The sequence below is a fragment of the Jaculus jaculus genome, chromosome 21 (genome assembly GCF_020740685.1).
Source record: "Jaculus jaculus isolate mJacJac1 chromosome 21, mJacJac1.mat.Y.cur, whole genome shotgun sequence".
In the NCBI taxonomy this organism is placed as follows: Eukaryota; Metazoa; Chordata; class Mammalia; order Rodentia; family Dipodidae; genus Jaculus; species Jaculus jaculus.
In genome coordinates, this window is record NC_059122.1 from 763514 (window position 1) to 791414 (window position 27901).

Sequence of the window (27901 nt, forward strand, 5' to 3'; positions counted from 1 at the left end):
GAGAGGCGCACCCTATCCTGAGGACCAGTGAAGAGGGCGGGGTTGAGTGTGTGTGTGTGTGTGTGTGTGTGTGAGAGAGAGTGAGAGAGAGAGGGGGGGGGGTCCTGCACACTCGCCTCTCTCCTTAATCGCTCCAAATGTCCCGGAAAAAGCGAGAAGGGCGCCCCCTCCCCCGTTGCCTTCTGAGCGTGGGGGGCAGGGGGGCTGAGGAAGGGGGCTGGCGGCGTCCTGCCCGCTCCCCTCGCAGACCGTGCCGGGCTTTGGGATGCCCCGTCCCGGGGCTGCGGAAGCAGCCGAGCGGCGCCCCTCCCCGCGGCGGGAGCTGGAGACGCGGGGTCGCCAGCGTCTTTCTGCAGCCCGGTGGGAGGCCGAAGGTGACGCGCTCGGGGGAGGGCGGCGGCCGGGGACGACCCCGCGCGCGCGGGCGGGCGCCGCGGGTGGCGGGTGGCGGGCGCGGCTTCGGCCCGGGGCTCTGCGGCGCTCGCGGCTCGCGCGCCCTCCCCGGCTCGCCGGCTCCCCCCGCCGACTGCGCAGAGCGCGGCCGGCCGTCGGGGTGGGTGGGGTGGGGCGGGGGCGGCGGCGGTGGGTGAGGGCCGGCGCCGCCCCGCGCGGGTGGCAGAGGCGGGCCGAGGCCCCGGGTGGCACCGCTCCCGGCCTCGCTCCTTCCTCGCGCGCGCCGGCGCCCGGAGCTGCCCGAGGCCCCCGCCCGCGCCCGCGCGCCCGGCCGGGGCTCCGCGCTCCGCCCGCGCCCGAGGCCCCTGCGCGCAGCCCCGGGCGCCGGCAGGCAGCGGCCCGGCCCGGCGGGGCGTGCGGGGCGGGAGACGCCGGCCGGCCGCCCCGATGTGGCGCGAGGCGATGCGGCGGCGCCGCTACCTGCGGGACCGCGCCGAGGCGGCAGCGGCGGGCGGCGAGGGGCCGCCGCGGTCCCGGGACTGGCTGTACGAGTCGTACTACCGCATGAGCCAGCAGCACCCGCTCATCGTCTTCCTGCTGCTCATCGTCATGGGCGCCTGCCTCGCCCTGCTCGCCGTCTTCTTCGCGCTCGGGCTGGTGAGTGGCCTCTCGGGGCGCGGCGGGCGCGGAGACCCCGGGAACCCCTCCGGCGCCCCGCGCCCCGCGCGCCCGCCCCGGGCCCCCGGCCCCCGGCCCCCGGGCCCGGCTCCCCTGCCCGCGCGCGGCCGGCCTCGGCGGGGCGCGGGCTGCGGACGGACCCCGGGGAAAGTTTCCGCGGGAGGGCTTGGCCGAGCATAAAGTTGGCGGGGCGTGCTCCGGGCGGACGGCCGTCGCCGGCGGGCGCCGTTGCCCGCTGCCCGCAGCCGCCGCGCGCCCAGCTCCGCGCCCGCCCTGCGCGCCGCGCCGCGCCGCGCTCAGGCCCGCCGCCTCCCGGGCCCGGCCAGGCGCGGCTGCCCGCAGAGCTCCGGCGGCGCCCAGGAGAGCGGGATGGGCCCGGCGCACAGGAACGGGGGAGGCTCCCGGGTGCTCTGCTGCGCCTAAACCTGGGCTGAGGGACGGGCGCGGGCCGCTCCTCGGAGGCTGAGCCCCGCGGAGCCGACGCGCGCGCGGTCCCCGGCTCTCCCCCGGGGAGGGCTTGCACCGGGGCTCCCGCGCTCCCGGAGGCGACCGAAGTGCGGTTGCATCACCCGGAGCGTGACGGCTGCCCGACCGCTGATGTCAGTTTCTCCCCGCTTCATAGTGTTTTTTAGGTAGAAATCCTTGAGCCAAGAGGGAAGATCTGTAGATAGCAGTAACTTCCCCGCTCTGCTCCATCCCGAGAGTGGTGCAAACTTTTCCGCTGCCCGTGGTTTGCATGTGTGGAGTGTGCGCGGGGCCTTGGCCATCCGGGGTGAAGGTTTTGGTCTGTGGTTGATTTGGGAATACCTCCACCGACTGATTGCATACGTGTGTGTGTATTTATTTATGTGCATATATATATATGCACATAAATAAATATATATACACACATGTATATGTATATATACACACACACATATATATATATACACATATACATACACGTATATAGTCATATATATAGATGAAATGTATTTCCACATATATATATTTATACACAAATATATATACTTATTATATGTATATATATATTTATATATACACACTTTATATGTATATACACACACAAATTGAGCTGAGTGTGTGGAAGCACACTTCATGTGCCTCCAGGTCCCAAGGAAGCCGATTTCGCCACACTCCACCCGGAGCGCGGGCACCTGAGCGTTTTCTTGGACGTCCGCCTGTCTTCCAGGCTGCCCACGTCCCGCTGCCCGCCGCCTTGCGCTTCCCTCTTGAAAATGTCTGCTTCCTTCCCCGCGCGGCGCTCCGTGGGCGCTGCCCTCATCTGATGGCGTTCCGAGGCGGCTGCCACGTCCCACCCGGGGGGCCTGGGCTGGCAGGTCAGCAGGCTTGGTGGTCCCTGCGGCCCGGGCGGGTGGGAGACCAGGCCAGCCCGCGCCCTTGCCACGTGAGCCCCCGAATGGCACATTTATGTCTCTTTACCACCTACGGCACCAAAAGGGACTTGGGTACAGATTTTTGCCCAGTTTCATTGGCAGCCATTCTCTATAGACATTTCCTTTTCATTCCTGTACTTTCAGGGAATAAAAGCACGTCAGAGCTCTCCTTTGGAAATCTGTTTTGCCAGAATATTTCTGTTTGTAAGTCTTTTGAACCTGTAATTCAAATCCGTTTGGCTTGTTCCTTTCTAAATGGAAAGTAACAGGTGACGAGCTATTTATAGTACCATTAATGTAGACAAGTGTGAGGTCCGTGTTCCCTGGGCTGGCTCCTGTGTTTTCCGTTTTAGAACACCAATTTCTTTTTCTTTTGGGAACTTGAATGTATGACCGTACAGCGATGTGATTGTGTCCCTGCCATTGTCTGCCTTTGTCCCCCCACAACGCCCCAGGGGCCTCCCCATTCAAGGTAGTCCTTCCCGTGTTTCCTTCTCTCCTGCCTTTAACCCTCCTTCATCCTTCAAGGCAGAAAGATTGCTGGGCTCTGACCTGCGCTGCTCTTTTGTGGGTGTCAGTAGCCGCTGAGGGGTCACGAACGCACTAGTCGGTTCATAATTTCTTGAAAGTCATTGTTTTAGATAGTCTTGAATGGGTCAGTGAGAAATTTCTGGACCTTGTGCTTAAAGCTTCTTTGACTTGTCTTTGTCCTTGGCGTCCGTGTTCAGATGCTGGAGCTAACCCTTTCAGAAGCTTACACAGGTAACTTCACTGTTCATTGATCCATCTATCATTCCACACCTTTTACACACTCACCTGAATCATTTTTACCCACAAACTGGGGATTTCTCGGACTGCGGGAGATAGGTTCTACAGATGAGATTAAGTGGTTGCCGTTCTTGGGCCTAACTGGCCACGGTGTCACCTATGATGTAAACGCTCGGCGGTGATGAACTGAGCAGTTTTATTCCAGGGGCGATCGCTAGGTCTGCTGCAAAGGCAGCTGTCCAGTCGGGTCTGTTGCACTCAGACTTTGGGAAGGATAAAACACTTGGGAGACATGGGCACTGTCCCTTCAAATCTACGTTGTGAGAGGGATTGGGATGGCATGACTCTAGGCCTCTGCACTTATTTCTATCTTGTTTTTAGTAGTATTGTGTCTGGCATCTCCACTTCCTAAAACAAAAGTTCTCTATCCAAATAGTCAAAGATTGTTACAGTAAGGGCACCGAGGATGGAGGAGGGCTGAGTTTGATTTCTATTTTCATGGCTGGAGATGTGTTCAGGTCTCAGACTGAGCAGAGCTTGGCTTCTGAAAGGCACAGCCTGAGGGGACTGAAATGCCATCAGAGCCTTGGGCTTTGCCAGGTTTCCAGTCTGGGCCCTGTGCTGGAGTTGCTGGGCTTTCATGGAGTTCAGTACTGAGGCAGATTTATTTGGATAGGTTCCTTCCACCCCCCCCCCTTACATCTTCCTGGTTCCGATTTCCACTAGATGTTCATTGGTTCTTAATGTAGAAAACAGTCTGGCAGTTTTCCTAAGACATATCCCTTGTCTCCCAGAACACTTGGATTACAAAATGATCTTAGGAAAATCGAAGCATATAGAGATATTTTTGCTGTATGTAGTTACCTTTATATGAGTTAATTTTGAATATATATTCAAATGAGAGAAAAATAAAACAAGCTTTGTTTTGATTTAGTATTTCCTGGTTGACATTGTTCAAAAAGTGGTTTCACTTAATTTCAGTGTATGGTCTGCCTGTCGCTCTGCCTTATTGATCATGATTAAAATGATCCTTGATATATATTATTCTGTAAAAATACATCCTGAACTGAAACTTTACATCTTCATGGATGATTATTTTCTACCTAACCTATCTACAAAGCAGGATGAATGTCATACTTAATTATCTAACAATGACAAAGTAAGTAGAACAAATAATAATGGTATGTCTTGAATTTTTGGTTCTTATAATAATATGAAAAATATTTCCTGTTGCCTATCATAGAAAATTTTAATGAAGTCTAATTTATAACTTTTCTCTTTTAAAATATTTTATTTATTTGAGAGAGAGAGTGAGAGTGAGAAAGAGGCAGATAGAGTAGAGAGAGAATGGGCATGCCAAGGCCTCTAGCCACTGCACATGAACACCAAACTCATGCGCCACCTTGTGCATCTGGCTTGTGTGGGCTCTGGGGAATTGAACCTGGGTCCTTAGGCTTTGCAGGCAAGTGCCCTAACTGCTGAGCAATCTCTCCAGCTCCTAACTTAGAATTTTTCTACATCATTTTGTTGGGTGCCTCATGTGGACAATTGGGGTGGAATTAGTCCAGTGCGCTGGACCCTGAAATGGAAGACTTAGAACTAATGAGATCAAACTGTTGTAAATCACGTGACCTTGGATTTTAGACATAGTTGTTGTTATAAATAGAAACTTTTCAGAATTAAATCCCCTCATTTATCATGTCCCAAATCAGTCAACTTTCCTTAAAATTTGCCTGCATCGTTAGAAAAGGTTACCATAAATTTCATTTGTGAAAATGCCACAGGCCCAGGCAGATTTGTTTGGACTAAATTGTATGGTAGGAAGTAGTCAGTATTCTAATTTGAATGGAAAAGTTAAATTCCCATAAACCAAAGTAGGCAGATACTTCATTAAAGTACTTTTCTGTGTGTCTTAATCCTGAAACAAGAGTTTATAGCTTATTAAATGTATCTAAGCAATAGGCTTGACTGAGAATATGACCTACCCTCTCTTCTGGTAATATGGCGAGCTAGCTTTTAGAGACAAAAAGTATAAGCACTTCATTACAAATCAATTTTCTAGCATTAGGCCTTTTTCCTAAGGGCAAGTGCATAAAACTGTTTCCTTTATCTATGCATTGAGAAAGATTCTTATTCTTTGAAAACAAAGAAATAAACACACCCCAATTATTTCTAGAGAGAAAATGGCCTGTATTATTCCACTCTTACAGGACCCCAAGTGGGTGGGAAAAAAATCCGTTTCTTAGGGGCCTTGCAGCTGGGAAGACAGAGATCCATCTGCCCTTCCTCTCTAGCTCCAGAAGGCTGGGATTGGAGGTCAGCAGAGCACCTCACAGAGGTGACTGCAGAGTCCTCTTTTCCTGCAGTTCTGTGGATACAGGCACGTTCCCTTAGCAGATGTGTGTAATTTGCAGCCAGTAATTTGTTAAGTCATTTTAGTTATAATTTACCTGTGGTCTAAACAAAGACCATGAAAAAACCGTAATTTTGTGTAGGAAAGGTAGCTGCAATTTAGAGAACAGTGGAAAAGCTGCTGGGAGCATCCTTTGGATATGAAAATGCATGACTACAGGCTGGAGAGACGGCTTAGCTGCTAAAGTGTTTGTCTGCAAAGCCTGACAACCCAGGTTTGACTCCCCAGTGCCCACATAAGCCAGATGCACAAAGTGACACATGCATTTGGAGTTTGTTTGCAGTGACTAGAGGCCCTAGCGTGCCCATTCTCACTCACTTTCTCTCTCTCTGTATCTCTCTGCTTGCAAATAAATAAGTAATTAAAAAATGTACAATTAAATATATGCATGACTGTTGGCCCTCCCTATTTTAAAATGAAAGTAGCAAGCTTGGAGTGGTAGTGCCTGTAATCTCAGCATTTGGGAGGTAGGCACAGGAGAACCAGGAGTTCAAGGTAATCCTCAGTTACAGAGTGAGTTCGAGACCAGCATCAGCTACATGAAACCATGTCTTTAAAAGCATATAGTAGGGCTGGAGAGATGGCTTAGCAGTTAAGCGCTTGCCTGTGAAGCCTAAGGACCCCGGTTTGAGGCTTGATTCCCCAGGACCCACGTTAGCTAGATGTACAAGAGGGCTCACGCATCTGGAGTTCGTTTGCATTGGCTGGAGGCCCTGGTGTGCCCATTCTCTCTCTCTCTCTCTCTCTCTCTCTCTGCCTCTTTATCTGTCTGTCACTTTCAAATAAATAAAAATAATCAAAAAAATTTTTAAAAAACATATAGTTGTATAATAAAATGGTGTAAAACATCTACGTGCATTGAAAGTTTATAGCCTTTTCCGCATTTCAGCCTCAGGTAAATCGCGTACCTATGGCTGCCTTTATTTGTGAAAGGCAGATGATCCAAATTAGGATATGGAAAACCCTTAGATTAATGCCTCATCCCCCCCACAGCTGTGGGTCTGGGTGGTCGTCCCGAGTCTCCTGGGACGTCTTCATTTGTCCGGAGCCCCCTTGTAATGAGGTGAAAGGGACTGGTTCTTCTCCAGAAGAACCCCGTGAGACCCGGTGAGCTAAATGTATTTCTCCTAGGTCATGTAACCACAGAACTGGGGTCATTCTCAGGCATTTGCTCAGGGACTCTCAGGACTGGCGAACATTGCGAATCTGGCATTCCCAGCTGGGGCCCAGGCGTGCAAGCAGCCCATTGGCTGCAATTCTTACCACCCTGAGCATCCTCTGTAACAGTTGCAGCTCATTTCCCCCTCTTTTAGTGATAAAGGATGGAGAGAGCTGCTTCCGTGATACTCCATACTCCTGGCATCTGTCCATCCAGCAGGGAGTCCACCGTGGCTTTTCTGGTGGCCGCAAAGCTCCTAACATAAACAGCCCGGCACACGGTAGTTGTTCCTTTGGGACGCGATTCTTGCTAGCGTTTTAAAGTAATAGAGTCGACTGAAAATATGAGCCACTGCAGAGGTATTACTCTGTTAAAGGAACCAGATGGCATTAATCTGTTTAATCCAGTAGTTGATTGTTGAACTTGGCTCTTTCCTTCTTTCCCTGAATACTTCTGAGCACTTGCTAAGGAAGTGCTCATCCCATTGAAATCACCCCAGGTGTACCCACTTGCCACACCACGTGATCTCTTCTACCTCTGTCTATCATTTAGGGCGGTTCATTATTTTGGGGCCCAGTGGCTGAGGCTGAGGGTGGGCAGCAAGGCTCCCTCAGCCTGAATCCTGCTCTTCTCTCTGCTGCTATTCAAATTTGAGCTCTCCTTCCAGAGCTGGCGAGTCCTCCCCTTTGTTTCAGGCCCTGCTTGTACCCTCCAGCGTTGTTTTTTGCCTCTAACACCCCCAGAGCTCAGGAACTGTACAAAACATTTGCACTCTTTCGTGACCAGTGATAATGGCCAGGGCAGCCATGTTCCCCTCAGAGCTGCCTTCCCACCACGCAGCCTGTTGGCCCAGGACCACAGTCCTAGATCCAGGGCTCAACTGTGCCTCTCCCTATGCGGTCCTGACAAGTTACATTTCCTGTCCTGTCTTTTCCTCAGTTGCTTTCACAAAGTAAACAGAATAACAGAACCAAGTCAATGGGTTTTTTTTTTTTTTTCTGGAAATTAAGAGGAATCCTGTGAGCATTTAGCACAAGATTAGAAAATAATAAACCTGAAACAGCTGCATCTCTGCTGTGTTGATATTTATGCCACAGAGGGATATCCTTGTGGAGGGATTGTGTAGATATATGCATTTCAGGCCGAAGACAAAATGAACACTGCTATTTTCACTTCTAGGTATGAAAGACTAGGGGTAGGTTTTCTATTTATATGAATTATGTGCATAGACTGGAATTATTTTTAAAAAGCAGAGAAAGGATGAGACATAGAAGTTTTTAGTTAAAAGTCACATATTGACAAAAAATTTAATAGTCCCCAGCACAAAATTCATGCCAAATTCACATCATTGCCTTCCAGACTTCTCAATTTTGGTGCCTCTGAATCACTTTATGTAAAATCGCCAAGAGTGGTAAGCCAGCTAGGAAATACATACACACACCTGAGGGCTCTGGTTTGCAACCCCCAGGTGCTCCTTGGGAGGGGAAAATAGAGTATCGAGTCACTTTGTGTGTTTGTTCCCTTTGACAAAATCAGACCTGTGCTAAGTCAATGCTGTCTTTGTGTAAGGGTACAATGGAAGCAAAGGGAGGGGATGAGAGGAGAAAGACTTCATCAGTCCAACATTTTTTGGCAGAGCTACAAATAATTCTTTTTGTTCTTACTTTTTGATTACTCTTGGTGTATACTTCTGTGTCCAAAAGCCCAGCTGAGAGCAGTGCTCACAGAAAAAAAACTTGAACCTGAAAAACCACTATGAGCCCATTTGTAAGCTTGGTCCTGTGACTTGGCCAAGGGTTCTGGGCAAGCTGTGATGGGGGAGCAAGGAAGGAAGTAGAGAGGGTGGGGGGGGGGGGAGAGAGGGAGGGAGGGAGGTAGATAATCAATTAGATTATGACCATTTAGGATCCATGAGACAAATGGTACCTCGGTTCAGTCAGGTTACTTTTGAAAGGCTGGTGATAATTAATATGGGGATTTTCAATTATTTGGCCAGTTGAAATATATGCAGTGAATACTTCATTGCAGCTGAAATGCACAGGCATAAAGGATAATGGCTTTCCTCTATATCATTGAAATTCTGAAGATGTCTCCAGTTGGCCATTATGTCTGAGAGAATCTAGAGAGGAAGTGGAGCCCAGGGCCACAACCCCACCAAAGATTCATGGTAGGGAAGCTGCTGGATCAGCTCCAGAATCCCTAATGGCGGGGTGTTGCAGTGAGCGCTCTGCCCCTTGGCAAGCTGCGTCCTTCACCGGCCTTTGCTACGAGTCATCGGTGGTGTTACAAAGAAAACCACATGTTTTGCTAGTCTACTAATGGAAACAAACAAAAGTTACCTGCATTTTAAACATCACCTGAGAGCAGCTGAGCACGAATGAGAAGGATGATGACAGTTTAGGGTAGCTCAGACATACGGAGAATCTAATGTTAGTCCTCCCCCAGGCCCAGCTTGCTCTTAAAACAGAAATGTAGGGCTGGAGAGATGGCTTAGCGGTTAAGCGCTTGCCTGTGAAGCCTAAGGACACCTGGTTCGAGGCTCGGTTCCCCAGGTCCCACGTTAGCCAGATGCACAAGGGGGCGCATGCGTCTGGAGTTCGTTTGCAGAGGCTGGAAGCCCTGGCGTGCCCATTCTCTCTCTCTTCCTTTATCTGTCTTTCTCTCTGTGTCTGTCGCTCTCAAATAAATAAATTAATAAAAAAAAACAGAAATGTAAAAGAGTGTGTTTTGGAATTGACTTTAGGTGTACAGTGTGAGGCATTTTTTTTGTTGTTGTTGTTGAGGTAGGGTCTCACTCTAGCCCAGGCTGACCTGGAGCCCACTATGTAGTCTCAGTGTGGTCTCAAACTCATGGAGATCCTCCTACCTCTGCCTTCCGAGTGCTGGAATTAAAGGCATGTGTCACCATGCCAGGCTTGTGATGAACTTTTGATGAGCTTGATTAACCTTTCCTAAAAATATGTTTTATTTATTTACTTTTTACTTTTACTTATTCTCATGAGAGAGAGAGAGAATATGAGTGAATATGGATGTGTCAGGGCCTCTAGCCACTGCAGATGAACCCCAGGATGCATGAGCCACCTAGTGCACCTTGTTCTATGTGGGTACTGTGGAATCAAACCTGGGTCCTTAGCCTTGGCAGACAAGCACCTTAACCACTGAGCAATCTCTCCAGTACCCTTGATTGACCTTTTACTTATTTATTTAATTTAATTTAAGCTTTTGGTTTTTAAATTTTTTTGTTTATTTTTATTTATTTATTTGAGAGATACAGAGAGAGAGAGAGAGAGGCTGAGAGAGAGGGAGAGAATGGGCATGCCAGGGCCTCCAGCCACTGCAAATGAACTCCGGACGTGTGCACCCCTTGTGCATCTGGCTAACGTGGGTCCTGGGGAATTGAGCCTTGAACCAGGGTCCTTAGGCTTCACAGGCAAGCACTTAACCGCTAAGCTATCTCTAGCCCATTTTTTTTTTTTTTTTGAGATAGAGTCTCACTATAGCCCAGGCTGACCTGGAATTCACTGTGTATCTCAGGGTGGCCTCAAACTCACAGCAATTCTCCTATCTCTGCCTCCCGAGTGCTGAGATTAAAGGTGTGTGCCACCATGCCCGACTTTGACCTTTTATTTTTGAGCATTATCCTTCTCTCTATATCTGATTATTTAGGTATTTATATTAAGCAGTCACTAATCCAGGGTGAGCAGAAATGTCCAGTGACTTGTATCTTTGGATATGCTCTGCCCATCCCTCTCTCCTTTCAAATGTGAACTTCCCATTGAAATTGTATTTATCTTTTGTTGCTTTCCTTTTTGTTTAGTTTATTATATATGCATGTGTGCACACAGCAACGATGTACACCCAGACACTACCCAACATGCCAGTTCAATTTAAGACTCTGAGGGCTGGGTACATAGCTAAGTGGTTAAACACGCTCTCTCAAGGCTGCCCTCCAGAGTTCAGATCCCAAGAAGCCACGCAGAGCAAGATGCAAAGTGGCACACATCTGCCGTCCCAACGTGCCAGAGTGCCCGTCAATATGGCCTTCCCAGTGTCAGACAGCAGCAGAAGAAACCCTGCCTCTGACGTGATGGTAGGGGGGGGCTCCGATACCCCAGGATATCCTCTGACTCCCACAAGCATACTGTGGCGTACTCATCTGTGTGTGTGTGTGTGTGTCCGTGTGTGTATACACACAAGTACACAAGTAAACATATAAAGACTTTTTGACTTAACGAGACTGTGAAGGCGAGACTACTATCCATTTAGTAGAAACTGTGATGAAGATAAAAATAGTAATTAAAGCCGGGCATGGTGGTGCATGCCTTTAATCCCAGCACTCGGGAGGCAGAGGTAGGAGGATCGCCGTGAGTTCGAGGCCATCCTGAGACTACAGAGTGAATTCAAGGTCAGCCTGGGCTAGAGTGAGACCCTACCTGGGAAAACAAACAAACAAAAATAGATAGTAATTAACCAAATATTATGTGTGAAGAACACAAAGTATGGAGGGTTCCTCAAAAATTCTATAGTTACTGTGGTGATTCATTACAGAAAAAGAGAAGGACATGTAAGGAACATGTAATAAGTAAAATTCCAAGATTGTGTATCTTTGTTACTTACTGAACTTCAGCCGGAACAGATTATGTCATGGAAACTGAATTCATTTCGTTGACTGACACCAGAAGGGTCTCCATTTGGCCTAAGTGCGCAGCGTCAGTCACCAGAAAGGCTTTCTTGAGGTCCTCACTCAGAGCACTGGGACGAGGGGCGCTGCACCCCAGGACGGACTTCTCGCTTTCTGTACCATGGGCAAGGGAGGGGCTTCAGGCTCTCACCCTGGCCCTTCCATTCCTTTGTTCCCAGGGCTCATTGTGTGGTGGAATACACTGTGTTGTTCCCAGCCTCTTTTGCTGTATTAAAAACCACCAGACACTGGTGTCTTAATCCAACAGCATCGTCTTCTCTCCTCCTGAGGCTGCAGTTCGTGGAAGCCTCAGTGGCAGCTCCTCGATGCGGCTGCGTCATCTGGAAGCCGGGGCCGCAGTCATTGGAGCCCTGCTCCCTCACCTACCTGGGAGTCAGTGCAGGGTGCCAGCTGGGATTCACCTGGCACTCCTGTCTGCGACGGCTTCCTGTGGCCCGTGCACATGATTACTTGGTTTCTTCTTAGTAAGGTAGCGGGACTCCAAGAATGATCCATCACTCTAAAGGACAAGGAGAAATACGTGGCAGTTCTGTGAGTCTGTCTCTGAAGGCACAGACACCAATTTCACCAGACTCTTTTGGTTGTCACAAAAGTTTGAAAAAAACAAACAAACCAAAAAACAAAAACCAAACAACAACAACAAAACCCCCTCACTTAATAAAAAGACTATCAACCACATGTGGAATAGGTTGTAGTGGGCTCATGGGTGGAAAATACAAACAACTTGCCACATATCTTATGTAGCCATGCCAACTTTTTCATGTCCTGAGAGAGAACATGTCAGCTTGCAGTACAACAAATACCCTAAGACCTAATGAAATGGAAGGCTTATATGAGCATATAAATTCTTTTTTCCGCCTATGTAATTGAAAGTTTTAATGTAAGATCATCCCCTTCCCATACAGGGTTACTCTCTTATTTACTTCGCAATGGGCGGATCTCGGGTGCTGTCTCTTGGCTAGTGGCTACGTGCTTGCCCCGCACGGTCTGCAGCGTTTCTCTTGATTCTTATGATCCACGCTATCCGGTCCGCGTCTACCCTGTGCTTGTGTGGCTGGCTGACTGACAGCTTAGTTACTGGCTAGGTCATCATGGAAGATGACCTTACATTCATGTGTGGCTACTTGGCCCTCTATCAGCCATGGCCCTTGGGTGAGGTCACTGGACTGTGTAGCTCCCCACAGTAGGCTGCATTGAACGAGCCCAGAGGATTCCAAAGAGCAACAAGGACCAAGTCGGCCCCAGGATCTCAGTGTTGTTAAACCTTTGCCGTGTCACCCAGCTGCCATTAAATCAGCCAAAGCAGGTCACGTAGAGCCACGGGGAGGATGGAACGCAATACATGATAGCGTGGACCCAAGAAAGGGGATCATCACACCAAGTTCCCTGTTGACACCGTGACGGCGGGGAACTAGCGGGAGTAACAGTTCTAAGTCCCTCACAGACCATCCGCCCGAGCGCCCCATGTCTGTGTGTTCTCCTCGGGCATAAAATGCACGCTCCTCTTTCTTTTTATTTTTTCCAAATTTTTATTAACAACTTCCATGATGATAAAAAGTACCCCATGGTAATACCCTCCCTCCCCCCACTTTCCCCTTTGAAACTCCACTAGCCATCATATCCCCTCCCCCTCTCAATCAGTCTCCCTTTTATTTTGATGTCATGATCTTTTCCTCCTCTTATGAGGGTCTTGTGTAGGTAGTGTCAGGCACTGTGAGGTCATGGATATCCAGGCCATTTTGTGTCTGGAGGAGCACATTGTAAGGAGTCCTACCCTTCCTTTGGCTCTTACATTCTTTCCTCCACCTCTTCCGCAATGGACCCTGAGCCTTGGAAGGTGGAAGGCAGTACTGAGCACTGTGGTCACTTTTTTCCACCACCATGATGCCTTCTGAGTCATCCCAAGGTCACTGCCATCTGAAAGGAGAAGATTCTGTGCCAAAAGTGAGAGTAGCATTAATATATATATATAATATATATATTATATATGTATATTAATATATATATGAGCATTAAGAGATGTGCTTCCTGGGCAGTTTGATCAGTGTAGTATATACATTTATGCTCCCCTTTCTTAAGAGAAGCATTCTGAAAGTCCCACTCATCGATGGTGACAAACAAGCTCAGAATCCACTTTCTCTCAATGAAGGGTCCTCACTGCCCAGGGAATGCTGACTCATCCCCTCTTGCTCTGGAGATGTGTGTAGGCTGAAAGTGGCATGCCAGTAGTCTCCTGACCACCTGGCAGACAGAGAACAGCCACTCTCAACCCTCCTGCCACACCAACAAAAGAATCCCATGCCTGTCTCTAGGTACCAGCAATTCTCAGTCCAGCTTGAGGGTCCCTGGTCCTGAGGTTGAAGGGAGCTTCTCCATTGGACCTGGACTCTTCCCAGAACAGTCCCTGTATGTCTTGCGTTCTGTGGTCTGAATTCTTCCCTTTTGTGATGTTCTTGAATATGGAGATTCTCCCTTCCCTGGAATGCTGAGTTTTCTCAGCTCATTTTCAACGAATATGAAAGAACCCTTTCCTGTAGAAGCTCTAGCTGCGAGTTCAAGTCTGTACACTGTGTAAACACATATCTCTCAAGACTTACTTCACTTCCTACCTGCTTGCTTTTGGTGACCTCATGCTCACGTCCAAGATTCTTTGTTCGTTTTTATTTACTTATTTGAGAGTGACAGAGAGAAAGAGGCAGAAAGAGAGAGAGAGAATGGGCGCGCCAGGGCTTCCAGCCACTGCAAATGAACTCCAGATGCGTGCGCCCCCTTGTGCATCTGGCTAACGTGGGTCCTGGGGAATCCAGCCTTGAACTGGGGTCCTTAGGCTTCACAGGCAAGAGCTTAACTACTAAGCCATCTCCCCAGCCTACATCCAGGATTCCTTACAAGACATGTTCTCTGCTTTCTCACCTCCTGTCCTTCCCCCCGCCACAAAAATCTCTTCTATTCTTTCATATTGTCTGTACTTCTAGCCTGTATGAGACATGAAATTTCCTTGCTCCCTTTCACTGGGAGATTTTGTCCAGTTGGAAGGGGTTACCATGCCCATACTCATAGTGGGGCCTTACCTCTGAGTTTTTGAGAGCCAGCTGTGAGTCAGACAATAGTCCCATATTGCTAAGCATCTTAGATGATGACAATTCGGTCACTCACTGTCCCTGTTTAGTCCCTTTTAAAACCTGGTGGCAAGCCCGCATTTTTTTTTTCTTGAAAGGAGAGTAATGATCTGCAAGTCACCAAGAAAGCACTGATTTGGATGGGCAGATCTGTGAAGACAGACGTGGCCCGGCTCCGTGAGGGCAGCCAAGAGGGAGAGCTCAGATGAGGGCTTTGTGGGGCTACGCAGCTTCTGCTTAGCTTCTGCAGCCGTGGTCGGCTGAGCAGTCGGCAAGGAGAGGAGCCTGGGGGTGGGGGGGCGAGCAGCTCCGCAGGCAGCCTGAGCCGCCGTGCCTGCCCACAGGTATGTCTGACCCTGGAGAGGCCTGGTGAAGACTGCGGCACTCGCCTCCCAAATCTGTCACACATTCCTCTTTGGTTCAGCCCTCATGAAGAACCATAGAGGGCTGGAGAGATGGCTCAGCGGTTAAGCGCTTGCCTGTGAAGCCTAAGGACCCTGGTTCGAGGCTCGATCCCCCAGGACCCACGTTAGCCAGATGCACAAGGGGGCTCGTGTCTGGAGTTCGTTTGCAGTGGCTGGAAGCCCTGGCGTGCCCATTCTCTCTCTCTTTCTCTGCCTCTCTCTCTCTCTCTCTCTCTCTCTGCCTCTTTCTCTGTCTCTGTTGCTCTCAAATAAATAAATAAAATAAAATAAAAAGAACCATAGCAATAAGGAGCTTCTGAGAAATACAGTTCCCAGCAAAACTAGACAGACACCAGGCAGGGGAAAGTATTAACAATCTTCCATCAGCCGGGTGTGGTGGCGCACACCTTTAGTCCCAGCACTCAGGAGGCAGAGGTAGGAGTATTGCCGTGAGTTCGAGGCCACCCTGAGACTACGTAGTGACTTCCAGGTCAGCCTGGGCTAGAGTGAAACTCTACCTCAAAAAACCAAAAGCCAAACAAACAAACAAAACAAAATCCTCCGTTCATTTACCTCTTCCTCTGTGTACATTTTTACCTTCCATATTTTGAGACTTTTCTACTAGATTTATCCGTGTTCAGGGCTATTGTAATTGCCTGTGTATTCATTTTACATTCCATGGCAAAATTTCGTATGATTACAACAGTAAGAGTGAAACGTTTCTTCTGTTGCGTTTACAAATGTAAATGTGCGTTTTCATTCATAGGCCTGATCAAACGGACTCCGTAGAGCATGCAGGCTTTTCCCTCTCCCAGGGAGCCCTGTCCGCTGTGGAGTCGTGGTGACCTACCGTGTGCCACACACTGTGGGCACCAGGCAGGAAGCGGAGGCCGACCAGGGCGCTCAGGGTCTGGCCCAGCAGGAAACGATGTAAATGGGCTTTTGCCTTTGGGGTGATTTCTGAGCTCTTCCCTACAACGTTTTAATAGAGAAGCATTATTTCAGATGATGACATCTAAGTGGGAGCCAGTACCTTTAACAACAGAAAAAGAGAGTACACATGGAAATAATGAACGTACAGATAAATTGCTTGCTGTTCTGTAGAGCAGCCTCTAAGAAAAAAAAGGAGTTGTCATATGATAAATAAAAGTGATGGGTACTTAATAGGCCTAACAATTAGAACCCGCACAAAATCACCAGAAAAGGCATCAAAAATGAAAGGATGAAGTGTTCAAAGGGAGCGATGGGAGCCCATTATCATTAGAGCAGGTGACACCTTGCTGCAGGCCTCCTTTGTAGAAGGGCATCCTAGCAGAGTCGTTTACTCTGCATCACACGCTGCCTTTTACCCCTGCAAAGACATTTTAGTACGTCTAAATGGACTTCAGTTAGTACATTTTATTTAGTTTGTATTATATGGTCACAGTTTGAAACAATAGCAGGAGGGCACGGTAAAATACAAATATTTAAGTTGACGACGCTTGGACGGTTTGGTTTTCTTGTTTTAATTATGCAGTATGAGGCTTTACAATGCAGCTCGCTCAGAGCCTAGCCAGGGATCCTCATCATCCGGTGGGCTTGGGGCAGGAAGGGAGGAGAGCCTCGTGACTCCAGTCGCCTTGGGTTCGGCTGCCGAGCCTTAACAAAAACGCATGATGCACGTGGCGTGGCATGGGGAAGAAAGGCCTTCCAGGTTGATGCATTCCTGAGTGAATGCTCTTCTGTGTTTTCCTTGACACTGTATAAAATCGTTCATTAAACCTTGTTTAGAGTTGGAGTTCAAAGGCAGATTTAGGACAAGTTGATGGCTGGAGAAAATCTGTTTTTCCAGTGGGCTCAGTTTGTGCAGCGCCAGCCAGGCCGGCAGTCTCAGGAGTGGCAGGGGCAACCCACACCCCTGGCCGTGTGGGAATGCAGCTCAGCACCAGGCGGGCCTCCTTGTGCCAGGTGGTACCGGTCGGCCTCCCTGCTGATGTCAGGCACCCAGTGAGTGAGGGTGCACCCAGCCCAGGATTCCATTATAGCTGGGGGGCCCTCACCCCTAAAAATCTATTCGGAATGATAGTTTGTACTACATGCTAAATGTCCCTAAAAGTTCATCCTTTTCCCACATAGTCTTAAAAGAAATCAAAATATTGTGCGGAACCCCAAGGGCGTTGTGTAAAGCCGGGCACTGTGCCACTCTGACTAAAGGAGATGTCACCCAGGGAGAGTTTACTTCCAGTGGTCACATATTCAAAACACGCAATACAGGGCTGGGGAGATGACTTAGCAGTTAAGGCACTTGCTCGCAAAGCCAAAGGACCCAGGTTCGAGTTGCCAGGACCCACATGAGCCAGATACATATGGTGGTGTGTTCATCTGGAGTTTGTTTGCAGCAGCTTGAGGCCCTGGTGTGCCTATTTTCTCTCTCCTTCTGCTCAAATAAATGAAGTCAGACGTAGTGGCACATGCCTTTAATCCCAGCCCTTGGGAGGCAGAGGTAGGAGGATTGACTTGAGTTCGAGGCCACCCTGAGACTACTGAGTGAATTCCAGGTCAGTGTGGGCTAGAGAGAGACCCTGCCTTGAAAAATAAATAACAACAACAGAAAAAGGGATATACAATAAAAGGCTTATGTGCTATAGTAGGTAAAATATTGGGTCTTATTGATTTTTTTTAAATTAATTTGTTTTTATTGACAACTTCCATGATTGTAAACAATATCTCATGGTAATGCCCTCCCTTCCTCCACTTTCCGCTTTGAAACTCCACTCTACATCAGTCTCTCATGTTTTGATGTCACCGTCTTTTCCTCCTATTTTGATGGTCGTAGTGATGGATATCTCCCTAAGAGGAGGTATGAGAAACGCGTCTGTGGGTCTTCCCACTGCCCCCATCCCTGAAAGAGCGCCTCTGTCTGTTTTTCTGGTCCTGCAGTTCCTGGTTGTCATTTTACAGTTACGCACACAAGAGCCAGTAAAGTCAAAGATCGCTTCTCGCCCAGGTTAATAAAATAGGCGCAAAGTCACTCTAGAGAAGTAACCCTCCAGTTCCTTCGTTGCTCATTTTCACCCCCAGCTCAGTTAAGGTCGTTTGGGGAAGTTGAAGATGGGATCAGTTCGTATGGCTTAGTGTGCACTGCGTAGTGATCGTGAGCTCAAATTCGTGTGCTCAGACGTCACATCGTCAGGTCTCATGCATGTTGATTTGTGATGCCTGAGGATTCTCATGGCCTGGTGGCTGCTAATGTCACTTTGCAGGGTATTTTCAAAGCGTCTAAGGGTAAGAGCAGTAACATGGGGATTGTACCCTGGAAGGAACAGGAAGGAGCAAGTCACGGGTCTGGCCTTGTCTCAGTTCTAGAAGCCTAAGTTCTTCTAGCCAGATGAAGGCAGGCTCCACTCCTATGAGCCGCTCTCAGCTGCACGGGGGGATCTGTGACCCCGTAATGCAAAACCCACCAGGGAACGCTAAGCTGAGCCCCCTACCTTCACGAGTCCCACAGCCCACAGCAAAGCTTCTCTGGGTCTCTGTTTTCTCAACTGCAGGTGGGTGCTGTCATGGGGTCTGCCTTATAGGGTTTTATAAGAATTAAAGTGCCGGGCGTGGTGGTGCATGCCTTTAATCCCAGCACTCGGGAGGCAGAGGTAGGAGGATCCCTGTGAGTTCGAGGCTACCCTGAGACTACCTAGTGAATTCCAGGTCAGCCTGGGCTAGAGTAAGACCCTACATCAAAAAACCAAAGAAAAAAAGAATTAAAGATATTAATATATGCAAGAGTGCTAAGCATAAAAATGCCATCTGATATCAGTTCTCTTATTACTGTGGCCTCTTTCCCTGATGTCACTTAATACACATATTATTGTGAGGAAGGAAAATGAGGTCAGTTGTAGAGGGGTCTCAGGTCCTGTTCTGTCTCCTTGCCGACCGCGTGGACTCCATGTGGGGTCATGGCCGGGCTGCTCTGCTTCTCAGCGTCCCTGAGGCTCATCGCGTGGGATTTGGGTGGAGCCATCTCCATACGCGAACCGAGTGGAGGACCATGAAGCCCCAGACTAAAGGTCACCCGGCTCCAGTCTAGGAAACATAGCTGCTCCCAAATCTCAGATTTTGCTATTACTTTTGCATTCTCACACCTCAGTGGAAGTCTTTATCACCCAGGTCATGTGAACTTATTTCTTTGGGCACTTTCATGTATGTGTACAATGTACATTTTGACATTATTCACCCCCGCTCCCATCTCTTGTCCCTGTCCTTCACCCCTCCTAGTAAGTCCCTTTCCCCTCGTAAGTAATTCTCTTCTTACCATCATGTCCTTTTCTTTTGCGACCCATTGATTTAGATTAGGGTCGCCTGCATGAGTATGGGAGGGGAGTTATTTACTGCAGTGCCAGTTGGGGTTATTCACTACTGAATAACACGCCTCTTCCAGCAACCATTAACCTCTAGTAGTTTCAGAGGTGTGTTCTTGTGAGTCTCCCCCCCCCCACCGCCACCCCCATCCGTGATGAAATGTTGACACACTCCTTCTTGTGTAGGAAATCACAGCTCGTTTGAGTTCAAGATGCAGCGCCAATGTTGTGAGCGCAAGACAGAATTCTACAGCACTCTTCTCCATCCTCTGGCTTTTATGTTATTCCTGCTCCTTCGTGCTCAGGTTCCCTGAGACTTCCCAGGGGGTGGTCGAGATGTCCCACTTCACACTGAACACATATAGTCATGCATTCTCAGTACTTTTCTGCATTAACCTGTGCTCGTTGTAGAAGGAAACTTCTGTGGTTGAGGCTGAGGAAGCACTAATCAATGAGCATCAATATTCAGAAGGCAGTGACAACTTCTTCACTTAGTATAGAAACAATAGTAGGTTCCATCTTAGGGCCTGTGACCTTCCTAGCTACTGGCTTTTGACCAAGTGTATAGTACTAGGCATAAAGTTACTCCTTAGGCCTCAAATCCAGTAAAAAGAAAAGCAATTGTTGGCCTGGTATGGTGGCGCGCACCTTTAATCCCAGCCCTGGGGAGGCAGAGGTAGGAGGATCACTGTGAGTTCGAGGCCACCGTGAGACTCCATATTGAATTCCAGGTCAGCCTGGGCTAGAGTGAGACCCTACCTCGAAAAACAAAACAACAACAACAAAAAACAGTTGGTTAACATCATGACAGTCATGCCACTGTTGTGCATTTCAAGCTGGTTGCGCAGCAGGTTTCGCAGCTGGGTGAGACTGTTGAGGACTTCCTCCCCCAGGAGCCTGCAGGGCACTTTCAAGCACTGTGACAGCGACTCAGCAGGGAATAGGCTTCCAGTGAATTACAGCTTGATTTCTGTATGCTTGGCAACCAAACCGTGTGGCATCTTCAACAACAGGACTCACCGTCCAGTTTGGGTGGCCAGCCAAGCGCACGGACAGAACTCTGTATTATTTTAGGGCCCTCTGTAGAATTTGCAGCCATCTTCAATGTGTGTTTTAGTGGTCGTGGACATTTGAGGGAGGATTAAAGTCGCAATGAAATGTTGTCCATCGCAAGTAAGGTGCTGTCATCACAATGCTTGCAAAGAGAACAGGCTGCTTAAGGCATGTCTGTGTGCCTGGGGAATTAAGTGCAAAATTAGTACTATTGTACAAAAATGAATTCAAAAGTGGTCACGATATGTGTCCATTTTCTTTTTGCTCTTGACACCGAGAGAGGTGGAGGAACGGCAATTGTGGCATGCCTTCAAAACCCTTCCTGCTCTCAGATTCTCACTTTCTACCCCTTTCCTATTAACTTGCGGTCCTGCTGAAATTCTGGTCACCATGTGTTAAGGCAGATGCTCATCATTTTAGACACAGAGGTAGTTTAAATGCATGTTCTTTTCTTTTTTACTTATTTTCTTTTTTACTTATTTATTTGAGAATGACAGAGAAAGAGAGAAAGAGTGAGAGAATGGGCGCGCCAGGGCCTCCAGCCACTGCAAATGAACTCCAGACGCAGGCGCCCCTTGTGCATCTGGCTAACGTGGGTCCTGGGGAATCGAACCTCGAACTGGGGTCCTTAGGCTTCACAGGCAAGCGCTTAACCACCAAGCCACCTCTCCAGCCCCAAATGTATGTTCTTTTAAATAGCGCATTTGAAATCCATTTGAAAAACTTAATTTCCTGAGGTCAGGATATTCATGAAATTGGTGGTCTTATTTTCTCCCAGAATTAATGAGTTCTTGGATCCATTCACTGGTTTTTTTTTTTGCATTCTATATAAGATCTATTTCTTCATTTCTTGGGGAAGATGTAAATGAGAAGCTCTGGCTGTTTTTTCTAATTTATAAAGCGAATATTGTGTCATCTGTTTCGAAAACTATGGTTATTTGTTATACAATTTAAATTTCTAAAACTTCAAACTTCTACTTAAAAAATAAATTAATTATTATTATTTATTAGGGTTTTTGTGGTAGAGTCTCACTCTAGTTCAGGCTGATCTAGAATTCACTGTGTAGTCTCAGGGTGGCCTCAAACTCATGGCGATCCTCCTACCTCTGCCTCCCACGTGCTGGGGGATTAAAGGTGTGCGCCGCCACGCCCGGCTCTCAGTCAATTATTTTTAAACATATTGCATGTTGGTCAGATCCCTTCAGATTGTACTCCTAAGTGTTCTGTCCATCTCCATTCCGTTGAGCGCCCTACCTGTTGTGGCTCTCGGTATTCAGTGACGTTAAATGAGACATATGACCAGCCTTCCTCAGGCTTTTGTACTTTGGAAAGAACTTTCCAGGCTCAACATATTTTGGCATTGGTTGATGTTAGTGACATTGTAGTGACATAAATCATTGGGGTCACAGTGTCTTTCAGTTGTCATTTATGAGCGTTCTGTTTTTCTCTCCTCAGGAAGTTGAAGACCACGTGGCATTTTTAATAACAGTTCCAACGGCCCTGGCGATCTTCTTTGCCATTTTCATCCTTGTCTGCATCGAATCCGTGTTCAAGAAGCTGCTACGTGTTTTCTCGCTGGTGATATGGATGTGTCTCGTTGCCATGGGATACCTGTTCTTGTGCCTTGGAGGCACCATCTCTCCCTGGGACCAGGTCAGGGATTGTGTGTGTGTGCTGGAGTCGTACCACTTAGTTACGTCATCTCTTCATGCTCTGAAGAGACCTGTGGCTGAGAACACTGTTTTAAACTACATATTAAAGTTTTACTTGCTAAATAATAATTATATATTCTTATGGGGTACAGTATGACACTTAGATATTTGTATGCCTTATGAAAAGGTGAAATCATGCTAATTAACACATAAGACACCTTATTTGGTTATCTCTCTTTGGAACAAGAGTGTTTGCTATCTGCTTTTTTTTTTTTTTTAAGCAGTTTTGAAGTATAGTCTGTTATGAGTTCATGTGGTCAGATTATGAAGTCTTATTGTCCCTGTCTAGCTAAAAGGGAAATATGCCAAACACAGAGAAGCAAGGCTTTTGGCTCAGGTGTTGTAGATGCCCCCGAGGCCGGGGTCACTCCCCCCTCCAAGCCGAGGCTGGGCTGATCTGATCAGTCGGTGCACAGTGGGGCCACTATTGTTGGCTGCAGTCTGGATACCATAGCATTCAGTGTGCCTCTAGTTCTCCAAGATGGGTGGCCACCTTTAAATTCCTCCTCAGTCACAAGTACATCCTGCTTACAGACAAGCTCTGGCTTTTCTGTCAGTCTGATCATATCCTGTGGATCAGATTGGGACTGAAAGCCTGTTGTGTTCCTGTGGGGGTTTGACTCAGGTATTCCTCCACCCCCCCATTAACTTAGATGTTCTGGCTGCTAGGTTCCCAGCTGATGGAGATTTGGGAGGAGGTAGTGTATTGTTGGTAATGAGCTTATGGGTGTTATAGCCAGTTTCCCCATGCCAGTGTTTGGCACACTGTCCTGTTGCTATGGTCTACCTTATGTTGGTCAGGGCATGATGTCCACTCTCTGCTCATGCCATCATTTTCCCTGCCATCGTAGAGTATCCCCTCGAGCCTGTAAGCCAAAATTAACCTCTTTTTCCCACAAGCTGCTCTTGGTTGGCTGATTTCTACCTGCAGTGTGAACCTGGCTACAGCCATTCCTGATAGGGCTCTTGACTTAGGCTCTGCCCATGCCGGATGTTATGTCTTGAAGAGAGTATGATCGAAGCAGCCAGTTTCCCCAGTGGGTTCCCAGGCTTCTCTCTGAAGACTTGGTTGGATGGTTGTACTGTCTGGCGCATAGGTTTAGGCTGTGGATTCAGCTAGCGGGGCAGCTAGCTTAGACCTTGCACATGAAGCCAGGGTGTTGTGGCTTCTAGGGTGAGAGCAGATTGAGCAACCCGGAGACCCTCTGCAGGGCGGGTGCTGGTGCCGATGTGTTCTCTCCTGCCGAGCCATCGAACACCTCTGAAAAAACTTAAAGAGAATTATTATTTTTTTGTTTATTCTTATTTATTTGAGAGTGACAGAGAGAGAGAGAGAATGGACGCACCAGGGCCTCCAGCTACTGCAAATGCACTCCAGATGCGTGCGCCCCCTTGTGCATCTGGATAACGTGGGTCCTAGGGAATCGAGCCTCGAACCGGGGTCCTTAGGCTTCACAGGCAAGTGCTTAACCACTAAGCCATCTCTCCAGCCCTTAAAGAGAATTATTAAAAACACCCAGAGATTTGCTATCTTATGTCTTGATTCTTTCCACTCAATGGCTGTCAAGTAAGTTTGATAATATTTTATGTCTTTCAGTGACATTTTCTTCTTTTTTAAAATTAGTGGTAACTTTTCAGAGATTTATTCTCGGTTGACTAAAGTGTTTTTTTTTCTTTGAATCATTTGTGTGTGTGTGTGTGTGTGTGTGTGTGTGTGTGTGTGTGTGTGTGCACGTGGATGCGCAGACTGTGGTGTGCATGGAGGCCAGAGGACAACTTCCGTGGTCGGTCCTCACCTTCCCCCTTGCCTGAGGCCCAGCCTCCTCTTGTTCACTGCTGCACTCACCAGGCCAGGTGGTCTGGGAGCTTCTGGGGGATCCTCCTGTTCTGCTTCCCTTCTTCCCCTAGGCGTGGTGGCATCACCTCAACCAGAGTCCAAGCTCAAGTTCTCACACTGGCGTGGTGAATACTGTATCCACCGAGCCATCTCCTCAGCCCAGAATTTTTAAAGGTGTCTTTTACAATTGGTTAAAGTTAAGGAATGAAAATACGATTCTTGTGTTGATCTGTATCCAGAAACCCTGGTGGACTCCTATCACTGCTGCCGTGATGTCTGTGGGCCTCGTTTATGTAAACAGATGTGTTACCTGCCAGTCAGTGGATGCTTTTCCCCTCAAATCCTCAGTGCACTCCCTGTCTGTCACACACTAATTTCTTAGCTAAGATTTCCAGTGCAGGGGCAAGGAGGAGAGGGTAATTGATCTGTTTCCTCCTTAATTGGACATCTAAAAGTTCATCACAGTGCCATGTTTGTTTTATACTAATTATTATTATTAATAATGAAACAGATAATCAAGACAGTGCCTCCCATCTGTCTGTAATATTCTCCTGAAGGTTGCACATCCTTCTCAGAACAGCCTGCAGGCTTCTGGGTACCACCCTGTCGGGTGACCACCCCCTCCCTCCCTTAGTTTTCCGTGGCAGCTCGGATCACACCATGTGTGGCTCTGTCACTGACTGCCTCGCCTGCTGCAGTGTGTGCATCTTTAGGGGACGGGTGGGGTTGTCTTCCTAGCGCCCTATCTTTGCTCCTGGGAGAATGTCGTCCAGTAGCTGGGAGGCGGCGTCACTGGTCTGTTCACTGACACCATGTCTTGTTATTGTTTGGACCCACTTAGATTTTAACCTTTCTCTTGAGTTTATAACTTACATTTCATTGATTTTTTTCCCCCCATTCTCCATTTTTCTGTGATGAGTGTCTGAAAATGCAAACGTGTATATAATTTATCAACACCTCACTGTGTTCTTGAGAGGGACTGTTTTTGGGAGTTGGGTTTCGTGGTTGAAACTGTTTCTGTTTGCCTTGGCATTTAAAAATTTTTTTTGTTTATTTTTATTCATTTATTTGAGAGCAACAGACAGAGAAAGAGGCAGAGAGAGAGAGAGAGAGAGAGAGAGAGGGAGGGGGAGAGAGAGAGAATGGGTGCACCAGGGCCTCCAGCCACTGCAAACGAACTCCAGATGCGTGCGCCCCCTTGTGCATCTGGCTAACGTGGGTTCTGGGGAATCGAGCCTGGAACAGGGGTCCTTAGGCTTCACAGGCAAGTGCTTAACCTCTAAGCCATCTCTCCAGCTCTGCCTTGACATTTTTTGTTTCCAAGCTAACCTTGAATTGGAAATTAAAAAAAAAAATCTCTCTCTGCAGTGGACTCAACCATTTTGTGTTTGTTTTTCTTTGAACTCTGGGTGTTACGAGCACTTGTTGGTGAAGACTAACCCAGTGTCCCGCATGGATCCACAGGCTGGGAGGCCGTCCTGCCCGGGGCACATCTGTGTCTCCTCCTCCTTCTCACTGTAGTCACGATGATCAGAAAAAGCCCAGAGCCAGGCTCCAGCTGGAAGTTCTGCTCCGAGCAGAGGCTTGGCAAGGTGCGTGTGTCACGTGGGTCTCATGCTGTGGGGCTGCTCGCTTGGAGCTGGAGCCCGACTTTAAGTCCTGTGGCTCCACAGTGGGTAGGAGCCCCACTCAGCTCTCTTGGCTCCCCCCCCCCCGTCCCATTCAGTGGGATCCAAACGAAACGACTGTGTCCCATCAGTCAAGAGCCTGCTGTCTGGTGTCCTTAATAAAGCACCCATGGGTGCAAGGCCCCCCCGTGGGCCCCCGTAACGTGGTAACAGGCTCACCTGCTTTGGAGCGTGGCTGTCAGCGCCTCACAGTGGCGTCACTCTACTTTGTGGTGGTGGAATTGATAATGGAGAGGGTAGTCCACGCGGGCTGCTGTCGCTGCCGATGAGACGTCTGTCAGTTGGGAGGTTCCCAGGACCACCCCAAAGGGGAGAGTTTGCTGGAAGGTCTCACAGAACTATGGAAGCTACTCTCTCATGAGTCAGGTCCTTTCATAGAAACCATGCAGCGGTCATCAGCCCGGGGAGGACATGGGGACACCCTCCTGTGGCGCTCCTGTGTCCTGTCTCTGAGGTCAAGAGTGGCACTTTTCTCGTGGCAGTGACATGTGACAGAGGTCACGGACGGCTGTTTACAGAGGAGCTGTGTCCTGAGTTGTTGCAGGGCTCCATGGATCACATGGAGCTTGCTGGGCCGAGCTTGTTTGGTTGTTGTTTATTTTTATTTATTTATTTGAGCGCGACAGACACACAGAGAGAGAGAATGGGCGCGCCAGGGCCTCCAGCCACTGCAAACGAACTCCAGACGCGTGCGCCCCCTTGTGCATCTGGCTAACGTGGATCCTGGGGAACTGGGCTTCAAACCGGGGTCCTTAGGCTTCACAGGCAAGCACTTAACCGCTAAGCCACCTCTCCAGCCCTGGGCCGAGCTTTTGTGTCCAGTCCTCCACAGGTCTCCAGCCCCGGGGACAGCACTGGTGCTTCATGACCCTTAGCTCCACCCTGCATCGTATTTTTGCTTACATGGTCAAAGCCTGTGCAAACGAAGACACTCTTAAGAGTAAGTGACTTCAAGGGCCTGGGTCGCCTCTTAGTGTCTGGGGGTGAGACATTGCTTTTTTCTTTGCGGGCGAGGTCATATCATCACCATGCAGTAGCTCGCAGCACATAGCCCGGAGACAGCTAGCATGTGTATGATGCCAGCCCTGCCAGGCCCCACGAGGTGCTGTCTTTATACACGTAGCTCAGTCGGTTTCTCACATAGCTTCATGAGCTGGCCACCACTCTGCCCTGTTTAGTGTGTGTGTGAATGTGTGTGTGTGTGCGTGCACAGAGACAGGATGGGGCCAGTACCTGGCTGATGCCAAGCTGCGAGTGAGGCAGAGAGATTTGTACCTGCGGGATGTGATATCAGAGACTTCCTAGTGGGCGGGAGCCAGCAATGATGCTAAGTGTCCAGCGCTGCAGACGAAGTCCCCACCAAAGGGACCAGACTCAAGCCTGGGCTTGTATCATGCTGTCCCTTGGTGCTACCTCCGTGCATAGAATTTTACACCATGGGAGTGACATGGCTTAAGAGTGGTGTCAACAGTTCTGAAGAAAAAAAAAGTGGAGCATTTTCTCTTTGTGACCCCGAGAAAGTATAACCCAGTGAGAGGGTGGTGGGCTTGGGTGTTGCCCAAAAGCATGACTCGGGAAGAGCAAGAGAGCACAAAGAAAACGTCACTTCAAGAGACCTGCTGTCGAAAGCTTTGATGCCCACGGGACCATCCAGGGCTGTTTTAATCCAGCACACGACAACCCCATGTGGGCGACCCTTGCCTCTGCCCTTCCGAGGACTCGGACCGAGGCTGCGTCAGCTCCTGTCCGCTGCCCGCTGGGGCAAAGCGCTTTGCAGCGATGTCTTGCTGGTGGCTCCGGAAGCCCTCAGCAAAGTGTGGCCCCAGCTGCTTGGTGGCAAGGTTTGCAAGGTCCCTGGACGTCTTTCCTGTTCATCTCTGACTGTGCAGTTGTTCTTCCCCTTCCATGCTGTAGAGTAGACAGAAGGCTCTGCTTGGAGGGTGATGCCCGTACTTCGTGTGAAAACACTGGAACTGTTATGAAAATGAACTCAGAGGGGCACTTAAGGTTCATTTCTCTGATCTGACACAAATGAGCCACATTTTATTTTATTTATTTATATTTTTTATGTTTTGGTTTTTCGAGGTAGGGTCTCACTCCAGCCCAGGCTGACCTGGAATTCACTCTGGGTTCTCAGGGTGGCCTTGAACTCATGGCGATCCACTGACCTCTGCCTCCCGAGTGCTGGGATTAAAGACATGTAGCACACCATACCTGCTCACTTTATTTATTTATTTATTTATG

General features: G+C 48.7%; 1 protein-coding gene across 1 annotated transcript in view; it reads left to right on the forward strand.

Moving 5' to 3' along the window:
• Window positions 1–840: 840 nt before the first annotated feature.
• Window positions 841–27901, forward strand: part of Adcy2 (adenylate cyclase 2) — a 494315-nt gene continuing 467254 nt past the window's right edge. Inside the window, exons 1-2 of the mRNA XM_045139193.1 lie at window positions 841–1050; window positions 21876–22073. Of these exons, the coding sequence (XP_044995128.1) occupies window positions 841–1050; window positions 21876–22073 (408 nt within the window). The remainder of the gene's footprint in view (window positions 1051–21875; window positions 22074–27901) is intronic.